Source organism: Phascolarctos cinereus, unplaced genomic scaffold, assembly GCF_003287225.1.
Source record: "Phascolarctos cinereus isolate Bilbo 61053 unplaced genomic scaffold, phaCin_HiC Scaffold_9;HRSCAF=440, whole genome shotgun sequence".
NCBI classification, from domain to species: domain Eukaryota; kingdom Metazoa; phylum Chordata; class Mammalia; order Diprotodontia; family Phascolarctidae; genus Phascolarctos; species Phascolarctos cinereus.
This window is the reverse complement of record NW_027556402.1, coordinates 224,283,002-224,298,350: the sequence shown is the minus strand read 5'-3', so window position 1 is coordinate 224,298,350 and position 15,349 is coordinate 224,283,002. Positions and strand designations below refer to the sequence as shown.

The 15,349-nt window shown below is 39.4% G+C and overlaps 1 protein-coding gene across 1 annotated transcript in view; it reads left to right on the top strand.

Moving 5' to 3' along the window:
- The first annotated feature begins 9,014 nt into the window (after positions 1-9,014).
- Positions 9,015-15,349, top strand: part of SLC5A12 (solute carrier family 5 member 12) — a 38,435-nt gene continuing 32,100 nt past the window's right edge. Inside the window, 2 exon segments of the mRNA XM_020977790.2 lie at positions 9,015-9,697; positions 14,701-14,766. Coding sequence (XP_020833449.1) covers positions 9,338-9,697; positions 14,701-14,766 — 426 coding nt within the window. The 5' untranslated portion in view covers positions 9,015-9,337.

The following is a 15,349-nucleotide window of genomic DNA, read 5'->3' as shown; positions in this document are numbered from 1 at the left end:
TTAAGGCAGATGGAGGTTAAGTGACTTGGCCAGGGTCACACAGGTAATAAGTATCTAAGACTAAATTTAAACTCAGGTCTTCTTAATTCTAGGCTCTTTGCTCTATCCAATAGTAGCTTTGGAGTGTACTACACTTGAAGTATAGACCATGAAGTTTATCTGTTCAATCCTCTCATTTCACAGAAAGGAAACTAAAACCCAGGGAGGTTTAATGACTTGTCCAAAGTCATGCAGATAGTAACAGATCTGGGATTTGAACTCAGATCCCATGACCCAAATCTAGCATTTTTTCACTTCTGCAATTCTGCCTTACAATCACAAGATAATCTGAAGAGAGTGAGAGCTTTCCAAAAAAGGTAGCACCTGAGATGACCCATGAAGGTGGTTAGGGATTCTAAGCAGCAGAAGTGAGAATGACTAGTGTTCCAAGCATGGGGAGTAGGGGTGGGAAGTGCAGCTGATGTAAAGGCAAGAGGCAGAATGCTGAGTTCAGTCTATAGAAAGTAGGCAGGTTTGGTTAGAGAACAAAGTATATGAGGAAGAACAGTGTGAAAAAAGTCTGGAAAATATGCCATCAGGTTGAAAATGTCTGGCTAAAGGGTTAATAATATTTTATCTAGCAATTCCTATAGAGGATAAAGAGTAATTCCATTGGTAAAGGGAACTCCCAAATGAGGGAACTCTCTTTACCAATACAGGTTGGCATCTTCTGTATGACTTGTAGTCTTAGAGACTAGTGGTATCAAACTCAAATAGAAACCGGGCCACTAAACCACACATGGGCTGAAGATTGAATGTGTCTTAAAACATTATCTTTGTTTTATTATCTTTGTATTTATTTGTTAAATATTTTCTAATTACATTTTAATCTAGTTTGGGCTACCCAGGAGTGCTGTTTGTTTGACACTGCTGTCCTAGAATACTGAGGGGTTGAATTACTTGCCCAGTGACATGCCTCCAGTGTGCATCAGAAGCAGAAATTGAGCCTAGCTCTTCTTGTTTCCATGGCTAGCTTTCTAGCCACTGGGGAAATGGGGAACCACTAAGGTCTAATAGATCTCATGATGATGGATGACTCGTCAGTTCTCATATATTATTTTTAAAAAGGACCTACAGGTCTCTAAGGCTTAGTAAATGATGGAATGTCTTCAAATAAACCACCCAACATCTCACCATGGTACTAGCTTTGGAGTCAGAGGCCTGAATTCAAATCACCCCTCCCCTGCCCCCATCCTCCAATAGGCAAGTCACTCAAACTCTCTCCCTTCAGTTTTGTATCTATAAAACTATTAAATCAATCAGCAAACATTTATTAAGCACTTACTGTGTCCCAGCTATTTTGTGTTTGCAACTGGGAATGCAGAGACAAAGACTGAAACAATCTTAAATCACAAAGGGTTTGTGTTCCAAAAGGAGACAAGTACATTTGAAAGTATATAAAGAATAAATACAAATAAATTTAAACTCATTACATACGAGATATTTAAAGAAGGGATGGAGTAGCAGTTGGAGGAGAACAGAAAAGGATTCATGGAGGTATGCTGAGGTGTTTTTCAAATACAGATTTCTGTGACCCTATGGTCTTAGTTTCTCTAAGACCTTTTTCCCTGGCCTTTCCCTGACTTCCTTACGTTCCCCTGCATCATTTCAGGTCAATTTCACCTGCTTCTGGACAGAACAGAAACCTGCAGCTAAGAAAGCAGAGTTAATTTCTCAAATTGGAAATGAAAGAAAGGCCCTGCTATTCCATTGGCAAACCCAGCCATCCTGCATAAAAGGCTGCCTGCTCTCCCCAGGGTGATTATAAAAGACTCTGGGATGAAGGGAGGGGGTGGAGTCAGTGAGCTGTTATTTATCTCTCTCTAAGCCACATTATCTTGATTCTCAGGACAATGTGTTCTGCCTTGAATTCTGTCTCCTGATTAGAATGTACACTTTTTTTTTCAAGAATGACAGGGGAGGTTTTCTTTGGGGGAAGAGAAACCTTTCCAGGGTTTCTAAAATCACTTCTTGTTCCAATCCTAGGTTCAGATTCTGGTTTAGCCACTTACCAGCTATGTGACTTTGGGTATATCTCTTGTCCTTTCAGAACCTGAAATCTGAAAAATGGGGATAAATTTTACATTATATACCTCTACTGTTGTTGTGAGTATAAAGTAATGAAGAGAAAACTATATACACTCGTAAGTTATTGCTAGAGGGAGACATTGGGGAACAGTGGAAAGGGTGATGGCCTAGGAGTCAGAAATGTGTTCAATCCTACTCTAGACACTTTCTAGTTATATGGCCTTGGGCAAATCATTTAAACTCTCTGTGTCTCAGTATCCTCATCTGTAAAGTGAGGTGGCTAGATGCAATGATCTTGAAGGTTCCTTTCATCTCTAAATCTAATTTCTAAATTATAATTTTAAATTCTAAATCTAAATTCTAAGTTCTAATTTTAAATTCTAAATCTAAATTCTAAATTCTAAATCCAATGTAGTCTGCTCTGCCACTTACTTTGTAAGCTTCAGTATCCTCATCTGTGAAATAGGTGGTTAGATTACATGACCTGGTAGGCCTCTTTAAGCTCTAAATATATCTCATTACCACCTATTACAACAGGAAGACTGACCCAATTCCAGGCCTGAGAGGCATTATATAGTTGATATTTTGTAGAAAGAGACTAATTAAAGTGAGCTGTCAAGGGCTTTTAGGCAGATTTCATCAACTCTTCTACTACAGACCTCTCTACTTAACCCCAAGCACAAGTTGAAGTAATTATATGCAATTTTGCCACTGTTCACATGGCTTGTATGTGCCCTGTGAGTTGAAAATTAAAGCTTAGGTAGTGTTGATATTAAACAAAAAAGATGTCAAATCCAAGAGGGCCAATGTAGGCAGGAAGTGAGCACAACATTCAAGGACCTTGGTTAAATTTAGGATAGATATTAGCCACTACTCAAAAGAAAAATCTTAAACAGCCTAGTAATTCATTAACCCCTAACAAATCAACTGTCATAACCAGGGAGAGAAATCTCAGTGGGTGTGTGCAGGAGCGCCTGGCAGATACTGATATGTTTACTAATAATTGAAATTGTGTCCTGCCTTCAACACGAGCTAGCTGTGTGGCCGTGGGCGGATCACTAAACCACTCCAAACCTCAGTTACCTCAAATGTAAAATGATAACAACGGTCCCTGTTGTATCTATCTCTGCTATTGTGAGGCTCAAACGAGTCATCATACATAGGGTAGTTTGCAAACCCTAAGACACTATTTCAAATCTATTTATTATTTTTGGTATTTAGAAATGTCTTTGTCTTTTTCCAGATGCAAGAACAATTAATCCACACTTACTAAGTACTACTATACACAAGGAGGCAGCTAGGTGGCTCAGTGGAGAAAGCACTGGCCCTGGAGTCAGGAAGACCTGTGGGCAAATCAGGCCTCAGACATTTACTAGCTGTGTGACCCAGGGCAAGTCATTTGACCTCCATTTGCCTTACTCCACTGGAGAAGGAAATGGCAAATCACTCCAGGATCTTCGCCAAGAAAACCCCGTGGACAGTATGGTCCATGGGGTCATGAAGAGTCAGATGAATGAGTGAATGAGTGAATAACATATACAAGGAACTGTGCTGGATGCCAGAGGTAAAAAGACATCAACGAAACAACTCCTGTGCTTAAGGCATTTATATTTTCTAGGGTAGACAACATGTACATGTATAAGTAGATACAAAATGCATATGGAATAAATACAAGATTATTGGGACTTTGAGGGAAGAAGGTATCAATAACTGAGGAATCAGGAAAAAAAATAAGAAAGCACTATTTTCATATGTTATTACTCCATTTTATAAATGAGGAAATGGAGACGAGAAAGGATAAGTAACTTGCCCAAGGTCACTAAGGTAAATGCCAGCGGCAAGATTGAACTCATGTCTTCCTGACTTGAAGACCACTCTATCCACTGTGCCATATTTTGGAAATGCAGAATGGAGGACTTGGTGGTGGAGTTGAGCTTTGAAAGAAAGGAAAGATTTCAAGAGGAAGGGGAAAGGAGGAAGGACCTTCCAAATTTAAGGGACACCCTTTGTGAAGGGACAAAAGGCTAGCTGGCCAGAAACATGGAGCATTTGAAGGGAACAATGCACAATAAGCTTGGAAAAGAAGGTTGGAGCCAGGTTGCAAAAGCCATCATCTGTCAGAGAGCTTATTTTTTTATCCTAGAGGGCAATGGGAAGCCACTAGAATATTTTCATGAGTGCAGTTGACGCAGATGACACAGAAACCTCCCCCACCAAAAAAAAAAAAGTAAATGAATCCTTTTTTCTTCAATTGCTTGGATCATAAAGTGAAAGTGCGTTTCTTTATCTTATTTAAGAAATAGTAACTAAAGGTCACTAAGAAAGCACTGAACATTTTTCTGAATTCCAGATTACTTCATCTGATGAGAGCAAGACTTTTAGTTGTTGCTTTTATACCTGAGCCTTTAATACCTTGACATTTGTCATCATAGAGTGTAAAGTAAAAGGGGAAGGGAATGGAAGGATAGGATGACAGGGAAGCAATATAGTGGTCAAAAAGGAAAAAAAAAGGGGGGAAGAGCAGACTTATTGAAGCTTTTTAAAAAAATTATACAGAAATGAATAGAAGGATGACTGGAAGGAACCATAGACTAGTAAGATAGCTTAGAAAGTCACACATTGAATTTATTATATATTTCAGACAAAAGCAATCTATACATAATAGAGGTCTTCAGTTTTCTATACAATCCTCTCTTTCTGTTCTCTCTTGGATATGGAAATATTAATTTTATTTTAAGTTCAGAATTTAAAAAAAAATAAGGAGACATAACACTAGGATTTTGGAGCCCTTGGTTCAGAACCTGGTTCTGGCTGTGGCATTAGGTTGGTTATTGTTAGTTCTTTGTTTTTAAAAAGGATCAATGATATCAAGGGTGATGACTTATGCTTGATTGGATTTAAGTGAGGCAGAGTTGTGTAAAGTCATGAGCCTCACTCTCTCTTTCAGAGTTATTGAAGTCCAGTGGCAGGACAAAAGTCAAGATGACTGGCAGTGGCCCAAGATGGTATCTTTGATACCTGATCAAGCTCTAAGCATTCCTTGGCGCCTGCTTCAGCCAACTTCATGGCTGTTGGAACGAATTGTTCTCATCCACCCATTCTGCTGGAGGAAGTCATCACATGCTTGGGGTAGTACGTCCCACTAACTCACTGATGGATCTTAGGCCTGTCAATTACCCTCATCCTAGTTTAGCCCATCTGCTGAGAAGGTTTTATTAGTGTGTGGCTGCTGAGCATGGTGTAGCTTCTTAGAGCCACAAGTGAGAGCTGGGTGACGGTGGACACTAAAGGTGGGTGAGCAGTCCTGAAAAGGGCTCAGCAAGCCCTCCCACCAGAAGTGTTAATCCTCCCTGAACACCCCATATACCCCGACTTGGTTGGTATTGACTTTGGCAACGTACTTCATGTCTTGATATGTGCTTGACGTTCTTTGAATCTTTCCAACTTTAACAGTCAAAGACCCCCTCCAGCCTCAACTGCCTATCATTCTACCCTTTTGAACACTTGAAAGTGACACAGAGAAAAATGTGGCCAGTCCAGACCTTGAGGGCTCAGGGAACCATGGCAGCTATCCTTTATTCATGAAGGTGCTAGGTAAAAAAAATGTCTAGATATCCCTTTCTGCCAATGTATTATTAGATTACCAAAGCAAGCATTTAAAAAGTCAAATAATTTGGTCCAGTTGCTTTTTGGCATGTGGAACAGAGAGAGACCAAAACTCAGCCTGAGTATATAGAAAATACATCACCCCTCACCAGGGTAGACACTCCTTTCCCAGGCTAACAGAAAAGAATATAAGTATATGAGTCAAGGCTAAGATAGAAGATAGAGAACATTCAGAGAAGAATTATAACAATGGTGAAGGTCCTGGGGATCACACCTCGTTAAAACTAGATTGCCCAGAGAAAAGAAGACTCAGCATGGCCATGGTAGCTGTCTTCCAGTACCTGAGGACTTGTCACATAGAAGAGGGATTATACTTGCTCTGCTCAGTCCCACAGAGCAGATCTGTTCTCTGAGCAGAGGCTATAAAGAGACCTATTTAGTCTTGGCATAAGGAAAAACTTCCTAATGCTTGGAACTATGCCAAAGTGCAATGGACTGCCATAGAAGACAGTGTGGTCCAGTGGGAAAATCCCTGGTTCTGGAGGCAGAGGACTTAGTTTCTTTTCCCACTTCAGATGTTTGCCATGGGTGGCTTGGGGGAAGTCACTAAATCTCTTTGGGCCTCAGTTTCCTCATCTTTAAAATGAGGAGGGTGGACTGGAAGGCTGTGGAGGTCCCTTCTGACCCTTGATCTATGCTCCCATGTCTTCTCCTCACTAGAGGGCTTGGGAACATTGTTGAGGGGATTCGTGATCAGGTATGGGTTGACCAAGATGGCATCTGAGATCTTTTCTAACTCTGAGATTCTGCCTCTTAATTTCATTTTCTTCATCTGCAAAATGGAAATATTTTCATTATATACTTCAAGGGGATGTTGGAAGAACCAAATAAGAAAAAGCATAGGCAGTCCTTTATAATTCTAAAGATCTATTTAGATGTGATTTGTTATTATTCACTCACATATTAAGCACCCTGGGTTTTCAAAAGCCATACCAATGGAGCAAAATGCAGGTAAGGTTAACCATACTGAAAAGGCTTTAAATACAGTCTCAGCTGGACCAGTCCAGTTAAGTATGTAAGGCTCATCACCAATAGATTGCTCCCTTGATGGATGAATTCTTTGCCCATGGCTGCCTGTGAGCTAAAGGAAAATACAAATGTGCTCTTAGTCCCATACGGTGGCCATTTGTTTCTATTATGGTAGTTACAGAATTTCAGGAAAGGTAACAGAGGATAGTAAACATTAGACTACCCATAAACATTTGTTTAATTTTTGATATTCTAAATGTGAGATCTTAATCCATTGAATCACATCAATATCTTTTTATTAAACCGGAAGATAAAAAAAAAAATTTATGTAGCTAAATGGAAAGATGGCTTACAGGTTCTCCTTGGAAAGGCAAATAAAAGAGTGGATTTTATTGTGTATCTAAATGCAGCAAAAAACCCCCAAAACATCATGTCATGGGGTCCCTGATCATATAGCTTTACAATTTGCATGATAATTGCATGCAAAGAGAAATGGACATAACTATAGGCAATGTTGTACATCAATTGCACAGAATGAAGGGGCAAAGAAAGTTAAGAGCCTCTAAAGTAAGTCAATATATGCTTTAATACTTGGTGACTTCAATGCAAAAGTAGGCATAAGGAAGGACAGTGAACAACTATGTTGAAATATAGTTCAGGAATAAGACATGAGAGAGGCCAGAACCTTATGGACTATTCAGAAACCTTATGAGTATATATCACAAATATTCTCGTCAAGAAGAGAATAAGAATGAAGGAGATGGTTTCAGAAAAACCTGGAAAGACTTAAACGAACAGATACAAAGTGAAGTGAGCAGAGCCAGGGGAACATTGTATGCAGTAACAGCAATGTTGTAATGATAATTAACTGTTAAAGATTTGGTGACTGATCAAGACAATTAGCTAAGACAATTCCAAAAGACACATGATAAAAATCGATGTTCACCTCCAAAGAGAGAAGCGATAAACCCTGACTGCAGATTGAAACATACCTTTTCACTTTATTATTCTTGCTTTTTTTTTTGCAATATGATAAATATGGAAATGTGTTTTGCACGCCACATATCTAATTGGCATTGCATTGCTTGCCTTCTTAATGGGGAGGGGAGGGCTGGAGGGAAAAAGAAAATTTGGAAATTTTAAAATAAATAAACAATAGTGTTCTTTTCACAAGAGTCTGAGCCTCTCACTCTCCCCAAATCACATAAAAAAGTAAAATTGATTGTATTGATGAAATAGGAATTCATCCTCATGTGGGTGGGTCATTACTGAATTAGTTGTCTGAATATAATCCAGCCATTAAGTTGGGGGAGGAAACATTAAAATTTGCATCAAATTAGAACAAAGGATCAAATGAGAAGATATGGCATTTTACTGGGGCAACTTTAACTTGAGATGGTTAATCAATGCTGAAGCTGAAAGAAAAAAAGAGAAATGGATAAAATCAGATATTGACACAGACTATTAATATTTCCTAGGGAAGTTTGCCCAGCTGTACCTTTCTATGAGTTCCAGTTCTAAATCAGCATAAGAAACTGATACCTGGAGAATCCCTATGTCTTAATAGACTAAAAAGCTGAGGTATGAGATATATAAGTAAGGGATGATAGAGAAATATCTAAGCAGTTGAAAGACAGAATGAGTAGTCCTGTCCCTGAGGAGAACCTGTAAACAATGACTCTCATTTGGAAGGCTGTGTGACAAGCGAATACTGGATTTAGAGTTAGATGGGCTGAGTTTAAATCTTGGCTTTATATTACCTTTGGCAGATAACTGACCTTGTCAGGAACTGTTTCCTTGGAGGTTCTCAGCTGAAGGAATCCCTGACACAACAAATTTATCTGGCTAATCCTTTGGACCCCTTCTCAGAATAATGTTTTTAAGTGCTTAAAATGCGTAGGAATGGAAAGGAAAGAAAATTATGTTGACACAGTTGCCAAAAATTAAAAAGAAAAACAAAGTGAAGTTCACAGGTTACCTGGTTAAGAACTCCTGGATTATATGCTCTTTCAGACATTTTTCTCTTCCTCTGATCTATATTTTTAAAAATTTTGCTAGTCTCTTGGGGCAAATGTTCTATTCAGTATCCTGAGTCCCTTGCTGTTTTCAGGACTCTGCTTCAGTTGTTTCTTCCTATGAGAAAAGATTCATCAAAATGACGTCTTTTCCTATTTGCAGATGTCACCACACACATTTAGAATGCTGAACTGCTTAACAGTCTCATTTCCATATTCCCAAGTAATATTTAACCTGCAGTAAAACCTGGGAGATAAAAGAGTGTGTTATCTGCATAGCCTAATTCCACCCCTGTTGGTTATTAATTTCTGAATATCTGAATTCTTGTTTGTAGAAGAACGTACTTCAGTGGCTGCACTGAAAGCCCCAGGCTAAGGTCAGATTTCAAGTTCTTGTCCTGGACTATGACAATGATTAAAATATGCTTTGCGTTCCATTTCTGAAATGCTTCCTGATCCAAAGAGTATCCCCCGGAGCTCCATTCAGTGCTTCTCTACCCTGGTGACTGTTAAGGTCTGAGTGTTCCTTCTCCTGGACAAAAGACTAAATTTGTGGGCATCATCCCTGACGCTATATTCTTTGTAAGGACTGAACTCGGAGAAAACATTTGCCCAGAACCATGTCAGCAGGGCAGGCAAGTCCCCAGACAAAGAACTTTGAAGTTTGGGATTATGTTGTATTTGCAGCTCTTTTTATCGTTTCTTCAGGAATCGGAGTATTCTTTGCCATAAAAGAAAGGAAGAAAGTGACTTCCAGGGATTTTTTAGTAGGGGGCAAGCAAATGAGCTGTGGTCCGGTGGCTTTGTCCTTGACTGCTAGCTTCATGTCAGCAGTCACTGTCCTGGGGACTCCAGCTGAGGTCTATCGATTTGGGGCATCCTTCCTGATTTTCTTCTTTGCGTATACATTCGTCATCATCTTTACATCTGAGCTCTTTCTGCCAGTTTTTTACAGGTCTGGGATCACTAGCACTTATGAGGTAAGGGAAGTCATCATTATTTGGAATGTCTGGATTAATTGCTAATATGTCAGCCAGCCAAGTCCTCCATGTGGGTCTACATTCCCACAAACCATGCCTGCATATAGAAGGGTGCTTAATAAATATTTACTGAATGAGTGGATGGATGAGTAACGTACACAGTTTTTGTACTAAGAATTTGCACGGTACTTAAACTTAGTGCTATAAACTTCTTAAGGCATTCTCACTTCTTTCCCCTCATCTGGTCCCTGTGTGTCAATATTCTGGATTTGGTGGGTGGGAGTGGGTACCGGCCCAGCGTATATTGGCAAATGTTTAGCAACTGGTTCTTTGGAAAGTTTAATCTGCACTTTTAACATTTTCCCCATCATTTTCTTAAATCTAGATAATCAACAAAACAACAGAACAATGCTAATTTGTCACATTTGCCAACTTCCAAGATGTGATTGTTCATAGTGAGAATTTAACAATCAGTTCTCCTAAGCCAGGTTGAGCTGGCTCCAGAACGTCCTTTGTACTGGTCCAGATTTGCACCAAACACTGAATTTTCCAAACTCACAAACAGCTAGAGGAGGGGACGATATGTTTTGTCAAGACCGTTCAGTTTTTAGAAGATATCATTTGGTCCCAAAGAGAAAGGCAAGATAAGAATGATCTTCATCTCCATTTTACATGTAGGGAAACTGGGATACAGCTAAGTCACTTGCCCAAGGTCACATAAGTAGTTAGGGACTAAATCTCTAGGATAATCTTGTCTTCTTGCTCACCCAGCCCAGGATTGTTTTGACTATGTTTTGATGAAGGTCTGAGCATTTCATGTGGAATCATGGAAATGGAAGGAGCCTTAGAAGCCATTGAGGCCAACTTATACCTGAAATAGAATTCACTCTGTAATGTATCTAACAAGTACTTGTCTAGCCTGAGCTTGGGGATTTCCAATGAGAGTGAGCCTATCCATGAGCCAATGCAGCTCATTCCACTTTGGGAGAATTCTATTATTGAGCTTCTTTTTGTACATACAGAATTTCTTTTCAAACACAGATTTATTATTAGGCCTTCAATATTTCTTTTTCTCCTAACAAATATACATGCAACACACATACACACATACACACATATATTTGAAATGTTACAGGATATTTTAGGTAAAGTAAGGGTTTATAGGAAAATTCCCTATGTTACTTAGAAGTAAAAATGGACACTCTCCCATGGATTTTCCAGCAGTTCACAATAGAAATAACAACTATATAATGTGACTCAAGAATTGAACGTTGGAGCATCCTCACTGATCAGCTGTGATAATAACATTCTTCCTTCCACTTTGGGTACTCATTAAAATGCAAATTTTTCATTTGATAAGTTGGAAAAGGTGAGAGGTGTAACCATATGTCCATACTCTTAGAAAAGGAAGAACAGTAGGATAGAGTCCTGGATTTGGAGTCAAAGGCCAAGGTTTAAATCCTGGTTCTGCCGTTTAATGCTTGTATAACCTTTTAACTTCTCTGGGCCTCAGTTTCCTTATGGGTAAAAATAAAGAGGTTGGACTAGATGGCTTTCAAGGGTCTCTTCTAGCTGTGAATCTGGGGTGCTAATTCTATGAACGAACTGACCAGTCAGATCACTCAATTCAGCCAAAAATACTTGACTATTTTTAACAGAATGGTCTACATTCACTTGAATTTAACTAAACTGTTAATTGTGCATGTAGATTAATGTTTTGACAGAGACCCCTACTATATCTATTGTGAGGATCAAATAAAATAACACTGTAGAATGCATTCCAAACTTTGCTCAGACCTTCCCCCAGGTGTGGAATGTCCCCCCTTCTCATTATCTGGTTGAATCTTCAATGTGCCTCCAAAGCTGAGCACAGGTGTGTAGAAGCACAGAAAGCTTTTCCCAATTTCTTTGCCACACCCATGACCAGTCATTAATGCTCTCTTTCTCTTAAAATTACTTTGTCTTCTCTTATTTTATTTGTACATTGTGTTCCCCACCCCCTATCTCCCCTTCACCCCTGCTTCCACATATACAGAATATGAACTCCATGAAGGGTAGAAACAATAGCATTTTTTGTACCTAAGGCTGCACCTTGTTCATGTTAGGGGGCTTAATAAATATTTGTTAAATTAGATTGAATAGGCATTACGGTAAAATGGAAAGAGCATACACCTGGGAGTCAGAGGACCAGGGTTCAAATCCTGCCTCTGGTAACTACCTGTGTGACTTTGGGCAAGTCATTCATCTTACCTAAGCCTCAGTTTCCTCATCTGTAAAACAAGGGAGGACATTGCACTAGATGGATGGCCTTTGGGGTCCTTGCCAACTCTAAATTGAGGATAATATGAAGTCACTATGATGCACATGGAATTAAAAAAGAAGAAAAAGTCAATATATCCTTAAATATTGTCTTTCTCCTCGAATATGCTCTTTCTTTTGATTTACAATTTCTGAGTGATATCACCATTTGCTTAGCCTTTGCTGTTTGTTACCTTTGGGTTAGTCTTGCTTCTTTCCTCTCCCTTACCCATCATACCTGAAACATTACCAAGCCTTTTTATTCTTCCTCTGCAACATCCTGATGTCTTCTATATGCTATTCCCACTTCTACCACCCTAGCTCAGGTCCCTCAATAATACCCATCTGGTGTATGGAAAAGTCTCATAACAGATCTTCCTTATTCCCCTCTCTCCTTTCTTCAATTCATTTGCTGCCAAAATCACCTTTTCTATGAATAGAATTGCTCATGTCAGACTTTTGGTCAAAAATATTCATTGAGTCTCCATTGCTTACTTAGTAAAGCTCCAACTTCTTTGTCTGGCTTTCAAGGCTTTCTACAGTCTATCACCATATTGCCTTTCTAGCTTTAGTTCATATTGCTTTCATGTTATCTGCTTTCTAGACAAACTGGACAACTTTATGGCACCCAGACTCTCTCTGCCTTTTCTGACATTAGTCTGATGCCTGAAAAACCAGCCCTCCCTCCCTTCTTCTATTGAATTCCTGTCTTTTCCACACTTAATTGAAATGCTACCTCCTGAATGAAGGGAATACTGCTTATCCCTGTCAAAGTAAACTCCAGACCCAATTCCCCTCTCTTTTCTTTGGGATTGGCTCCATGTCTTATGAAGAACACCATTCTACAACAATATAATCGTTGTGAATCTGAGAAGTAAGGATTTCAGAGGAGAGCCTAGAGTCCTCAATGGCCTTAAAAGAAAACAAGCTAGGAAGATAATTCAAGGCGGATGGTGGTATGAATTTGGAGTTGGTTGGCAGGTTGGTTTCTCTGGGTTCATTTTCTGCATGTGAAAAGATTGGATTAAAGATTCCTAAAGTCCCTGAGCTCCCATGAATCTGTAACCTCTGTTGGAATGGAAGAAAAGCCAGTTGATTTAAGGGCTGGGGTGCAAAGGTCTTTCAGATCCTTTCATAGGATTCCAAGGTGAAAGGATTGAGTTCAGTTCAATACAATTGACAAAAATGTATTAAGTGACTATTAGATGTAAAGCCCCTGTTCCCAAGACCATCCAACCAATGATCTTCTCCCACCTGCCACCCTACCATAAGTCACTCTAGTCTGAAAGACATTATAGTCCCCTGCAAGCTGTGTTTTATCCTCCAAATACCTCATTTTACAGGGGAAGAAACTGAGGCATTGACTTGTTCAAGGTCACACAGTAGCTCTGGAATCTGGTTCCTGTTCCTTCAACCCCAAATCCAGTCTTTTTTTTTTTGTGCAACTGTTTCAAATCAACACTCCTTCTCATTGTTTCTCTTAACATACTTATGTTGGGTGTGTGTGTGTGTGTGTGTGTGTGTGTGTGTGTGTGTGTGTGTACCTTCACAAACCTCACAGTCTGGTGGAGGGGATAAAAACAAAGAATTGAAACAAAGCAACATGAGCTAAGTGACTATGATGGATAGAGAAACTAACAGAGAAATCTAGAGAAAGGAGAGATCAAGACCTTTCAGGGGAGATGAGGGAAGTCTACATGGAAGAGGTGGTGGGAGAAAAGGCATTCCAGGCAAGAGGAATAACTTCAAAGATGTAGGGAAAACACAAGCTCAAACAGGAAGGAGAGCATAGCAAGTAATCCCATTTTGGAGCAGTGGAAGTCAAGGCTGAAGAGTAGTCTGGGGACAGATCAGAAAGACCAGAGTTTAGAATTCATTTTGCAGCTCATTGAAAGGCCATTGGAGGTTTCTGAGTATGGTAGTGATCTAGTCCGACCTGGGTTTCAGGAAGATTAATTTGGCATTAAGTGTGTTGGATGGATGTAATGGTGGGGAAGATCTGGGAAGGGAGGGTCAACAAGGAAGATCTCCTAAGTCTAGCTGATAGATCTGATTACGGCTCGTCTCAATGGAAATAGAAAGGAAGAAATGGATTTTGTAGCATGAAATAAACACACAGAAGGAAAACACCACTGGACTGAAAATCCCATACATAGAGAAACATGAAGAGATGTTGCATGGAAGCAAATGCTAGCTCAGTATCAAGAAAAAGTTGTTAACAGATTTTAAAAAAAAGAAAGAAATGAAATGGACTGCCTTGGATGGTAGTGAGTTAACTACTGCTGGAGGTATTCAAGCTGAAGTTAGCTGGCTTCTTATTAAGGATATTCCTATCCAGGTAGGGGTTGAATGAGAAGACTTCTGAGGTCATTTCTTACTTTCACAGTCTGTAATTCTTAGGTTCATGAGATCATAGATGTAAAGTTGGAAGGTACTTTAATGGTTAATGAAAGCCTAATTCACTCATTTTGCACTTAAGAAACTGAGGCATATAAAGGTTATAGCTATATAGAGGGAATGCTAGCAATAAGGAGTTGTGTCATGGCCAGGGTCGTATAACTGATAAATATCTCAAGGTACGATTTGAACCCAGGTCTTCTTAAATCTCAGCACAGTAGTTGATCTGTTATACTACACTGGCTCCTAGGTTAGTTCTGGCTAAAGCATTGTTGATTTTTTGTATATTTTCTTTTTGTTTCCTTTAGTACTTACATTTAAGATTTAACAAGGTGGTCCGGTATGCTGCCACTCTTATCTACATAGTGCAGATGGTAAGAATCATTTCAAATTTGGGATCTGGGTGCTGGAGGGAGGTGAAGAGGGAATGTTTATGGGAATATATTTTTTCCCCAGCCCCTAGTGAGTGGTGAGATTCCATTATTCCAGTTAGGTTGGCAAATAAAGTCAGCTTCTTGGTACATGGGTAGAATTTACAAAGATCCATGACTATAGATCTACAGCTAAAAGTAGGAAAGGTGGGCAGATGCCAAGGGCATGACATAGAACACTTTGAATATGACTTTTTTTTTTGCCCATATTTTCAGTTCCAAAACATCCCACTCTATATGACACATGGAGACATAGAAAGGCAATATGTCATAGCGGATGATGAGCTGGCCTTGGACTCAGGCCTCAATTCCCCCCAGACAATGCTCTAAAAATCTTAATTGTAGTTCAAGTCAATTGACATTGGTAGGAGTGTCTTCACCAAGGAGCTCCCTGCATTAGTGAAATAGCAAATGGTAAGAAACAAACAAACAAATATATGGCACATGGAGTCACGTATGTTCAAAACATATTCTCCGAGTTGTTAATGAACAACAATAATAAACCTACTCTTGAAAGAGCAAAGCT